This window comes from Heliangelus exortis, chromosome 2 (assembly GCF_036169615.1).
Source record: "Heliangelus exortis chromosome 2, bHelExo1.hap1, whole genome shotgun sequence".
NCBI lineage: Eukaryota > Metazoa > Chordata > Aves > Apodiformes > Trochilidae > Heliangelus > Heliangelus exortis.
The window spans coordinates 33,647,535-33,660,031 of record NC_092423.1 but is presented as its reverse complement, the minus strand read 5'-3'; the positions used below and the strand labels follow the sequence as shown (position 1 = coordinate 33,660,031).

At 36.1% G+C, this 12,497-nt stretch overlaps 1 protein-coding gene across 3 annotated transcripts in view; it reads right to left on the bottom strand.

Moving 5' to 3' along the window:
• The window catches only part of TOP2B (DNA topoisomerase II beta), a 61,409-nt gene that overhangs the window by 17,723 nt on the left and 31,189 nt on the right, over positions 1-12,497 (bottom strand). For all 3 annotated transcript variants that reach the window (XM_071735481.1, XM_071735480.1, XM_071735482.1), the window contains exons 11-20: positions 11,369-11,507; positions 8,347-8,504; positions 7,530-7,655; positions 6,601-6,711; positions 6,414-6,519; positions 6,099-6,208; positions 4,072-4,164; positions 3,865-3,979; positions 1,351-1,472; positions 378-526 (exon numbers count right to left, since the gene is read on the bottom strand). In XM_071735481.1, the coding sequence (XP_071591582.1) occupies positions 378-526; positions 1,351-1,472; positions 3,865-3,979; positions 4,072-4,164; positions 6,099-6,208; positions 6,414-6,519; positions 6,601-6,711; positions 7,530-7,655; positions 8,347-8,504; positions 11,369-11,507 (1,229 nt within the window). The remainder of the gene's footprint in view (positions 1-377; positions 527-1,350; positions 1,473-3,864; positions 3,980-4,071; positions 4,165-6,098; positions 6,209-6,413; positions 6,520-6,600; positions 6,712-7,529; positions 7,656-8,346; positions 8,505-11,368; positions 11,508-12,497) is intronic.

Sequence of the window (12,497 nt, the reverse complement as noted above, 5' to 3'; positions counted from 1 at the left end):
AAACTGAACAGATTTCACACTGAGCAGGGAAACTGAAAGCTACTTCTTCAAGAAGTCACAAGTTAAGATCAATAATTAATCTGAGTGAATTTTCAGTCTTCAGCCTTATGATTCAAAGTTTAATTTCCTAAAAGTTAAAATTCCCACAGCACTTCTATGCAAGGAATATCATGCAAAAAAATCCATGTTAAGGAAAAAAATAAAAAATAAAAAAAATCACACCTATAGATGTAAAGTGGAACTTGAGCTTGGATCAAAATATTCCAGTCTTCTCACACACATACACATAAAAAAAAGCAGCGATCTGAAAGGGTAAGCTTGATAAAAAGGCTTTTTAAAAGCATATTTTAGCTTTACATTTGCACATTTGTGTTTACCTTAGCATGGTGAAAATATAGCGAGGGCTGGCAGCATCCTTTCCACCATGAAGCCTGGTACCAAACTGACCAATAGGTTGTAGCAGATTAACATTGTTACTGCCAACAAAGTTCTGAGCCAAGTTGACAATAGTCATCATTAATGCTTGCTGCAAAAAAATACATATTTGTAGTAGAAGAGAATAGTATTACCTACTCACACATCATACTTGTAATGATCAAAAATTTTGTGACTAGCCTGAATTAAATTTTTCAAAAGTAGTCTCCCTGAGAAAGTAATGTTATAAACCTATTACAAGAGCTGCTGGCAAAACATAATGCTTCTTGTTCCACAGCCACATTGCCTCCCTGATTTAAGTGTCCTTACATTCTATGCTTATGGAAACCCCTGGGAGTCTCTATTTTTTCTAAAGCACTTATTCAGTGTAATGAAAGGAAAAACTGACTGCCCTTACTACTGCACAAATTACTACTCATTGCTTTTCAAGGGGGAGAAGGGATGGAGAGAGACTCTTAATATGGCAAGTTCTGTTAATATTTCAGAAAAACATAAACAAAACATGAGATAGAAATAATATTTATTCCAACACTGTATTAGGCTTCCTAAGAACAGTTTGTCTTTTTCATACATTAAGACACTACATTTTTTTAAGAGAAAATTTGTCCTAATATATATTTTCTATGTTCCTGTGACTTGAGAAGCTAGAACTTATCTGGGTAATTCCACAACTATTATTTCACCACAACCCACAAACTATTTGGGATACCACTGCACATAAAGACCTGGAAAGAATGGAAATATGCTGCCTACAGTATATTTAAACCACATACTGTTTCATTCCTTTTCTTTAAAAATAAATCTTTGATTAGTAGACTTCCAGTCAATAGGTTTGCAATTTAAATTCAGTAAACATTCACCTAATACTTTACACTGGCTGAAAATCCTCACAACTTTATTATCCTTCATACTCACCTCCCCATGGTGATAAGCTGACATTTCAGCAACAGAACCAGCCAGCTGAGCAACCTTTACTTCACGTTTATCATTTCTCTTAAAGCAAGTGAATAAAACCTTGCGTTGCCCTGGCTTTAAACCTATCAAGAAGAATAGCACATTTTCAACACATGCACAAATGGGGATCTTTAAGTAAACTCGTTTATTATAGTTCCTAATCTCAAAAGAAGCCTAAAAATTAAAGGCACGCCTATTTACATGGCAGGATTAGCAAACTGACAAATTAATATCTGTTCTTCTAAAATAATAAAAAATATTTTACCAACTGAAAAATGACCAGATAAGTGGAAACATAACCCGTTCAGATAATCATTATTACTATGTAGCAAGCATCACTCCAATAAACAGCAACTTTATCCTAAATGTAAAGCTATCACAAGAGTTTCCTTTCCAGTCTCCTAAGCAAAATCTTTTTCCTAAGAGTATCATCACAAATTCAGCAGTGTCAACAGTAACTGTAGCTTACATATATTTTAAAGCACTCTGACTTTTTTTCTGTGAAATCTTCCAAGCACTCACTAAAAATTAACAAAATTGGTTTTGTCTCTCTTTTAGATCTTTTAAAGCTTTAAGAAAGAAGCCAGTCTCTTTGATCTGACTCATTTTTATTGTTTAGGTACACTGTAAGTACAACATCTGTGTGGAAGGGATTGTATAATTTTTTCTAAATGTTGTCTAGAACTGACAAACAATTCCAGATAATGCCTATTAATCTATTCACTGTTTTAATTCACATACATTTCTGAAATACACTAAAATATTGCTATGTGTTACCATTACTAACCTGGGTCAAACGTAAGTGCAAAAATTGAAAAAGACACTGACTGCCATCTCCATTTCATTTAAACTTGTAAAATCCATTTTTCTTTACAATGAGCCTGCAACATGTTTCTCTATCGAAAAAAAAATCTATTAAATGTAACAGATTAGAGGATTTTCTTTACACAGGACAATTACCAAGGAGCAAGAGTGGTAACAAAAAACTCTGGAGAGACAGTCAAAATGTTTTGCCTCTATTTTCTTCTTAGACTTGCCAGAAGACTATTCTGTTGTGTAGCACCTGATGATACTGAAGAACCACCACTGTTAGAGCACTGCACCCACTGAACACTTCACATATCTTGCTCAGAATGCAGAATTACAGCCAAAGTTGGCAGAAATACTGATAGCAATTATAATATGTAAAGTATTATATATGCAATACAGCACATACTATAAATACATGTATATTATATGTAGAGTATTATACATGTATTACACTGATAGCAATTATATAGAATGTGTATAATATAATGCATAAATTGTATTAAATGTTTACACATACACTCCCACACACAAAGATTTGAATAAATATGTTCCCTTCTCACTTTCCTACCCTTCTGTAGACACAAACTTAGAAAACTTCCATTCAAATGAGCAGTTACATACTGCAAGTTCATTCTTTATTTCAAGTTGCAGCAAGATCATTCTGCTGTTTCTGAGAAAGCAGCCAGGGTATACACAGGATGTTATAAAGAACAATGACCTCCTGAAATACGCAGCTCTACAGTCAATCTTCCTCCAGAGCAGTAAACTATCTAATGCTTCATAGAGACTACCAGTTAATCCAAGCACCCAGCTACAGGACACAGTCAGTCTGAAGAAGCAGAAAGCTTCAAGTCAGCTGAAGCTGACTGGAATTGATTCCCTAGATATGTATCTGCATACCTAAGCCAGCCTCATTCTGCAGCGAGCTGGAGATCCATCCTACCAAGAAGCTACTGCCCCTATCCACCTGTAAACTATCAAACTTTCTCATCTAAAATATTAAAAACTCTTGTTATATGAATGTTTCAGTGCACTATAAAAATATACTGGAAAGTGGAGATAAATCAACTTTTTTTTTCCCCCCTTGCAAAACCTCAAGATCTTTCCTTCTTGATCTCAGTAAACACACTGAAAATATACTGAAAATAATATAGGCAGAAATTCCTGCTCGTGCTGTTTGCAGGCAGTTTTACAGATGAAGCTGGAGTGTAGTAAGATGCCTCTTTTAATGTTCATGCCTTTGCAAGGGGAGAGTTAGCAAACCTGACTGACAGAACCCTAGCAAGATTACAGGAAAAGTCAATAAACACTGCATGTAGTCTAGGACTGAAGGGAGAAAACATTTGCATCTTCATCTGCTGTTGACTTGAATTTTAACTATTATAAGCACTTAAGAGACTTGCTTTCTCTGGTGGTGAGGAAACAAACAACTTGTATGGTCTAAGGAATAGGTTTGTTCAAGTAAAAAGGATGCACAGCAACAGCTTAAACTTCTTCTCAGAGGAATCATGCCAAACACTGCAGTTCCTTAGCATATAAATGATAAACAAAAATATAAAAGTTTTTGTATTCTTGGCTTGAATGTATTATTTCCAACATAAATCACAGGATTAAAAAACAATAAAAAGGAATATTCCAACAAATCATAATGAATTATCAGCTTACCATCAACAAGGGAAGGGATAGATCTCTCGTTGTCTGAATTTGAGAAAAGGATCAACTCCTTGTTAATGAAGTCATTGTAAGTCAAATGTTTTGTTGCTGTACCATATAAAAATTGCTGAAAAAAACCCACACACGTTATTCATTCAATACAAAAACTGCATTACCTTTAAATCTCACCCACCAGATTTATTACTATTAAAGACTCACCTCTGGAAGGCCATGTAGCCGACGCTGTCGCCTGTCCTCCATGAAGTTTGTTAACCATTCTTTACGGTCATCAATCTTCTTCTTACTGAAGGCCTGAAAAGATTTCAAGCACACTAAATTATCAGCATGCATATGTTTGTATAAATGTATGTTACTTCAGTCAGAATTGTAAGTGTATAACATTACCTGGCCAAGTACTCAATCAGCCATAAAACTAATGTTTATGCTTAGGCAGCAGTAAAAGCACATGACCTTTCTGACATTCACGAGGGATTTTTGCACTGACAGAACTCTCACTGATCATAATTTAAATTTAGAGCACTTTTCACAAAATCAGTATACAGTCTGATAAATCTTTTCATTCTTATTCCTCTCTTTAAAGAGTTGTCTTTGATACACAAGTTTAAAGGCATTGGGATTTTTCCCTAAATATTTTTAAGGTTGGGTTCATCATTTAAACTGATCTCTAAGCAGTTGCCATCAAGAAAATTAACTAAAGGTATTAAAAAAAAACACTTCTTGCCCTCTCCATGCCCTGTTTGCTCTATCAGCCACATAATGCAAATAATCTGTATCTGTTCCTGAGTGGCTGGTCCTAGTCCTTTTCACAAAACTGACAACTTGACAAAATTGACACTACATGAAAAGACTAAGACAGAATTAAGGCCAGGTGACTGCAGGCCTTAGATTTCATGATGATAAGGCATCACTTTAAAGCAAGGCAACAGTTGTTTTGTCTAAGATGAGTACTTTCCCATTTTTAATTTTTTCCCTCCTACTGTGTTTGGTCAGCCTGGTGTGGCTTTAGTAGGAGGGAGGGGCCACAGGTGTGTCTCCTGTGAGAACCTGCTAGAAGCTCCCCTGGCACCAAAATCCTGACCCACCTCTGGACAAGGCCAAGCCCAAACCCAAGCCCATCAGCAACTGTGACAATGTTTCTTCAATTAACATATTTAAGAATGTGAACAAAATCTTCTAAGAGACCTGATGTTTTCGGCAGGGATGGAATGAGAAACACCTATGCAGACACTGAGGTCAGTGAGGAAGGAGAGGGAGCAGGTGCACTACAGCAAAGATTCCCCTGCAGCCCATGGAAGAACAGAGTGGAGCAGCCCCTGAATGACTACAGTGGAGAATAAGTGAACCTTCAGCTGTGGAGGACCCCACGCCAGGGGAAGATGGCTGCACCTGAAGAAGGCCATGACTCTGAGGGAAGTTTATTCCTTACTGTCCTGTTCTCGTTTGATTGGTGACAAATTTAACTGATTTTTTTTCCTGAGTTTGTTTTGCCCAAGACCACAAATGGTGAGTGAAACCTTCTTATCTTTGTCTTGATCCATGAGTTTTCATTTATATTCTCTCCTCCTCATGCCTGTGGCAGAGGAGAGTGAGCGAATGGCCACATGGGCCTAAAATATGACACCTACCCCTTTTTCTTTTTGGTATCACCTAAAATGTAAAATGTTAATTAAAACACAAAGGGTGAAACATTTCTTGACAGAACAGTTTGTTCCAGACGCCATCCTTTGTCCTTCTACAAGCTCTCTTTGAAACATGTGTGCTTATTTCCCTGCACACAACTAGTTAAAAGATTTCAAGTTCAAGTATGTAGAACACATGCATGAATACACATACACCACACAGATATATCTTATGAATAGGTAGTATTTATCTGGTAGTATTTGCTCAGAAAGAAAATTCAGATTCCTGAGTAGATCATTTGTTTGAGCTCTACTGTCCTGCTCAGAATACTTTTCTTAATGTTGTCTTCAAAAGCAAGCCTGAATGTAATGCATCTTGATATCCACACCACATAAAATTGGTCAACACTACTAAGCAGAAGGTAGCACTGATTTTGTAGCATAAAGCTCTTATTTCAAAATATAATATTTTCTCAAAACTTCTCTCTATTCCAAAACTGGTTTTTAGTTACTCCAAAAATGTTCATGTTATATCTTCAAGTGCCATTTTCAATAAAAAATGGGAACAAAACCATATTGTATAAGAGCACTTTTTAAAATTCTTACCAGTGTAATGGCAGCATCATCTTCAGGACCAGCGTATCGAAATAAGATCCGATGTCTTTCCATGTCAGCAAAATATTCTTTTGCTTCTTTAGCAGTGCTGGTACCCAAACCTGTCCAATTAAAATAAATAGTTAGTCCATATTAAAAATTTAAGTTTTGTTGAGTTTTATTATTTGATTGCTTTTATTGTACTGAGAATATGATAAAATCATTACAGAATATACTATCATGAAAACAACTACACATAAAACTTTATGACTTGCCTTTATTATTTTTTTTATATTCATGAGGTTCACTTATGTGTTTTAAACAAACCTTTGTAGTATTTTATCTTCCATGCTTTATGATTCTCCATATGTTTCTTCCACTCATCAAATTCAGGGATACTATAGAATGAAAGTTCTTGCTTATTTTTGCTTGCCTTTTAAAAAAAAAAAAAAAAAAATCAATTTTTCTGTTGCACTGCAGATAACAGATAAAATCTCATTAATAGAATTCATACCTTTACAATAGGAGTGATGAATTCCTCAAGAAAACCATGTTTCAGCAGTGACGGCCAATTGTGATGAATAAAATTAATCAACAAGCCTTTTATATGAGATCCATCTTGATCCTAAATCAGAACATAAAAACATGAAGCAACCTTATAAAATGTCATATCCCTCAAAACCACCAGAAAACCCACACTCCCTGGCCTTGATACTTGAAAACAATATCTGTTGACAGAATACATAGAAGGGAAGTTAGTTTTAATTTGGATTCCAAACTGGACCCGAGTATAAAATAGCCACCAGTGAATAGCACTATCCCTGAGCTAATAAAAAGCTCTTCCACACCAAGTCCACAGTTGCAGCTCAAAGATTTCTTTGCCTGCAGCATATTTTCTCTGAGAGCCAGAGTTATCCCAGACACACACAGAACTAAATCTTTGTGGAAGAAAGCCACGTCTGACCCACAGTTCTTGTTGGTGTTAAGCTGCTTGATAGTACCAACCTCTCTGGGAAAAAAATAACAAAGCTTCACAAATATCCAAAGCATAGGATTCCTAGACTCCTAAAATCTGAACAATAGGCACACACTTTGAGATTATTTAAGTATAATTGCCCGCATTCTTGCTTCTCCCAGACTTTCTAGAATTACTACCTCATCAGCTGTTTCATTTTGTACTTATTTATATTTTTGAGGTATCAAAAGCATTCTTGTTTATACATGTTTTTGTTATTGCTTTGGCATTTCTGCTACTGTGTAGCAAAGATCAGTTTGAATTTGGAGTAAACAGAACATTAAGGAACCTTGTACATTAGGAATTCCCTCTGAATATATCCATAAGACAGAGGCAGGTTATAATGCACAAAAATGCAACCTACCAAATTGCAGTATATCACATTTTAAGAACTTCTGTATATTAAAACCTGTGAGTTTCAGACTAACCTGATCTGTCATGATCATAATTTTTCCATATCTCAGACTTTTCAAAGATTCAGGATCTTCATAGCTCTTCTTGTATTGTAGTCCAACAATTTTGATGATGTTGTTGATTTCTGCATTTTCCATAATCTGTATTAAAAAGTTACAGCAGTCAGTGTAAGAAGGAGAAATTCAGAAACAACCCACTCTTTTTTAGGAGGGCTTTATAGCCACTTTTTCAGTGCATCTCTACTTCAATTTCATAACTTTATCCTCAGCAGCCTTCACACTTGTAGATATTTCTGTACGTGCAGATTCTCAAGACTGCACCACTCCCATTCTCCTCTGCAGTCAGAGCACATTGGGTCCAGAAGGCAGGGAGAAAAGGGCATGTAACAACAAGTCATCCACAAAGCTGCCTTTTTTTTTTTTCTCCACTATTTCTATGAGCATCTGCAACCCAATCCTTACCACAGACTAAATATGAAGAACAGAAGAAGCAATGGTAGGGATTAACACCACTGCTGCCTCACACTGGAAGCCAAGCAAATTTCATGGCAATGGAGAGAATAATAATTCTTAGGTTTTTAAGTATTCATGCAAAATGTTAAGATGAGTCATAGCAGAATTTATTTGCACTTGAGACGAAATGAACTTCATCATTCCAGTACTGTCACTAATACACTTAATATTGCCAGACTTGAAAGTACCTGATACTTTATGAAATCTTGGCCAAAGATTTTCAAACACAACAAATAAAAGTATGAAGATAGAACCCTAGGAATAAAAAATAAACAGGAGACTAATTTTTTAGCTAAAAGGAGATGACAAGACTACTTACCTGTTTGTGAGAAGCTTCTCGAACATTGAGAATTTTACCCCTGAGTGGGAATACTCCATATCTGTCTCTACCAATAACACCTAAGCCAGAGACAGCTAAAGATTTGGCAGAGTCTCCTTCTGTCAATATTAATGTGCAGTCCAAGGAATGTTTGCCACCTGCAGTCAAGGAAGAAGTAGAAGTGAGGCAAAAAAAGTGTTACTTTTAAACTCAAATTAACAGAAATTCAGTGGCATCAGTCATGAATATTCTTCCTGCTCTATGTCAGGTAAATCAAATAGGCTACATTCCTGTTATTAGGGATGGCCCTCCATACCATAAACTACACAACAAGAATTAGCATCCTAGCCCTTAGCAATACACTATGTTATGGACAGGGAACCAAACAGAGAGAATGGGATGGAATGGTGGTGCATCTTATGTAATGGTTCCTACATGTCTACGCACACAAGGAGACATACTTTTGTACCTTTCCCATTTCCTTCTTCCAGCTGCAAATTTCTGATACACATATATTATGTATGCCTGAGTTGTAGACAGGAGTTATTTCCTATTCTACTTTTCCTCTTCCCTCACAGTATATTTTTCAGAAGTCACTTATTAAATTACACTTTTGGGGGGATTCTTTTTTTGTCCATTTGCTGAAGCCAGGCAACATTCTCAGAAACATCTCAAACAGAACCCTCTATTTGCAACCCTCGCAAATACTGTTTTTGTCCTGAAAGACAACTGCATGAAGTAAGAGTACTGTATTTTGCTGCCAGATTACAAACCAATTGTGTGACATGTAGCAATGTCCTGAAGCAATCTCTCTAAAACTGCACCTTCGTTCATCTGTTAAATTTTTTCTCCAGTTTATTGGAAGGTCTGAAATTCCTTTGAAAAGACTATAACTTAGTCATGTGCACAGTCAGGGCAAACATTCATATAGCAAAGAGTTTCATTTTTTGGACCTAAGAGTGATAACTCACACACAGAAAAGGCATGTACAGTCTTTACTACACCTGACCCTGAGAATCCCCAGTACTCTGGGGATTCTCAACTACAGAAAGATAGCTTGATAGTACTACAGAGCTTTGTCTGTGTACTCATTAAAGAATTCCATGGCACCTGGACCTCCTCTTTTGTTAAGAAACACCAAGGTTTCAGTCAGATACAGTCACCAACTACACCAAGTTCATTGAGACAAGTTCTCAAGAGCAGAACAACCAACACACACTCAGCCACACTGCAGGAGTCACTCTTCCTTATCATCATCTGCCTTACCTTTCCCAACAAAAGCAGCTTTTTATTCAGGCCAGAGATCCTGATTATAGTATTAGCTTAGTTCTTGTGCAAAAAACAAAAAACCTCCAACTGATTTTCAACAGCAAATGGATGATCCATATGGTACCTTCAGTCTAAAAGGAAAAGACTACAAAACTTTCTACTAAATGTAGTACTTGTGATTCAACTTAAAACCCCTCTGCCAGTAGATACAACACTTGAGAAAATCAGACCAAGACTGAATATGACAACACACATCATATTCAGCAACTGGATGCCTCTCTGCTGTCCTGTGTGTCCACCCCAAACATGCAATGCCTTCCACGTGAGAAATGTAGTGAACTTCAATAAACCAGCACCTGGCTAAGCCTCTTTGGGAGATGCAAAGATGCAGCTCACCATACAAGAATAACTAGACAGCAGAGAAATAGCTGGGTAGAGGGAATCCAAACCATGCAAAACAAAAAGCATCAGTGTTGAGCCACAAAGGAATCCCTACATGCCTTCACAGTTGAGGAAGCTTCTGAGTAAAAGACAATGTAATATTTTATTAGCTCCCTTGTGAGAGATTCTCCCTTCCATTCAGGTCCAGAGGAAAATGAAAAAGGAGAAGTGATTTTGAAGCCTGCTCTCCAAAGTAGGGCTAAAAAACACAATGTAAAAAATGTATCTAAAATAATTAATTATATTTATGAGCACTAGGCTTGACATCCATAAAAACACAGCATATCTCCAAGGACACAATCTTCTAGGCATGAATTGGAGCAGGAATACACATCTGAATGCAGAATACAAATTCCACAAACAAAATACTAGTTAAAGGAGACATGATTATTAATTTTTAAGGCAAATATGACATCTGAATAACTGGAGAAGTAAAATACTGAAGAAAACTCAGTTTAAAAAAAAAAAAAAAAAAAAAAAAATCACCTGAACTCAAGGAATCAAAAACCAAACCAAAAAGAGCAAAACCAAACAGAACTCATCAACTCATCAAGAAAAAATCTTTGACTTGAACACTAGAGCTCAAAAAAAGCCTCCTTAATAGTCTTAAATGCTTTTTTCCTACTTAACCTACTCACTTATTTCATTCCATTTTCTCTTTGTTTACTACAAGGATGTATTAAAAATAACTAACTTTAACATAGACTGGCAGCATTCCAAGCTCTTTAGTTTTATGTGCCTTCACTCCTATCCCATTGTTCTTGGCAAAAAGATTGGCAGCTGATCCTGACTCCTACCTGTGCTAGGAAGCAAGCCAGCAGAGATTGCCAGTTTGCCCTATATACCCAGACAGGAACCTAATGGCATTTAAAGCCTCATGAAAAAAGTCTCTTGAACTATTCCCTCAGGTCTGCACACTATGTGATGTACTTCCTACAGCTTGAGAATTTTGGGGGGGTCACATCTTTTTATGCCAGAAAGGTCAAGAAAACTAGTCACCTCCAAAATAAATATTGCTAACACTTTGTAGTTGGAAATCACAATGAGAAAATACACATTATTTCAATATGGAGCTAGGCTGACATTTTTGTTCAGTGTTATTTAACAAACTCTACCCTAGAGGTCAGCATTCCTAATATCAAACTCATCATCACACTTCAATTCTAGCTTTAGCATGTTTAGAAAACTGGAAAATTTTTTTTATTTGAAAAATATACGTAAGTATGAGAAGTTAAGACAGGTTTAAAATTATGATGTCTGAAAAAAAAAATCTATGAAATACTAAAGTCATTTAAAAAACAAGTACTCTTACCAGCATCATTAGCATCATCCAGTTTCGGAATGCCCTTGATTTTGCTGTGTTTCACTGATGAACATTTTTTGTTCAGCTGAGTTTGTGCCTTAAATTTGACCCAATTCAAAATGCTCTCTATGATACCACAGTTAGAGGCCTATAAGCAACAGATCAGAATTGTGGTTGAGAAAAGCTTCACATAGCACATGTCTCAATTTTAAGTCACTGATCTAACACTGTCTCAAAGCCCTCTGAATTTTAAAAACTGCAACATATAAAATGACCAGGAATTATCAAAGACTTTACTGTCTAGCATTTTATGCATGCAAAATTAAAACACAACACTTACACAGCTTTTTTTCAACCCCTTGTAGAACTGGTGGGAGATAAAAAGGGGACTGAGACCTAATAAGAGGTTCCCTTACACTGTGTGGTTGATGTGCAGGCCCATTTTAGTTACTGCATTTAGCACCTGCTTCCTGGACTTTGACACCAAAAAGTAACCTTATGGCATATTTATGACCATTTAAAGTTTCTTTGTAAATTTCTGAGAAGGGCCAAAAGACAACCAAAATAATTTAAGAATAAGCCTATTTATCAACCATTTGAGAAACTGGTAACATTTTAAGAAACATATCTGCAGCAAAAGTAACATACAGCATATTTTCTAAATAAAAACTGCTTTTTCAGGAGAAAATAGAAGTGGAGCAAAAATACTGTGAACTTTGTCTTTTATCCCCCATAATACAGCACTCATTGGTTGGAGATTCTGCTGCACGTTTAACACCTCCAGAGATCAATGTTAACCTCTGGCAACATTAGAAATACTGTAAATCAAAGTTACTGAGAAAAATACAAGACATACAGCAAAAATCTGAAGAATTAATACAAGATTGTGTGGTGTTACTTTTTCTTCTGTAAGTTCTATAAGGATTCCACAAGTAGTACAGAACTCTAAGAATAAAACACTGTCCAGTAAGCAAAGCTTTGATGACAAGAGCATTAGTAGTAGCACCATTCTCCTGACTACTGGAGTTGCAGTTATGCTACTGGCACTAAACAGGACTTAGGGTAATGAGTTCTGGATATCAGAATTCTACTTTTCCAACTTGTATAAAAATGTAGTAGAGGAAAAACCTCTACCATG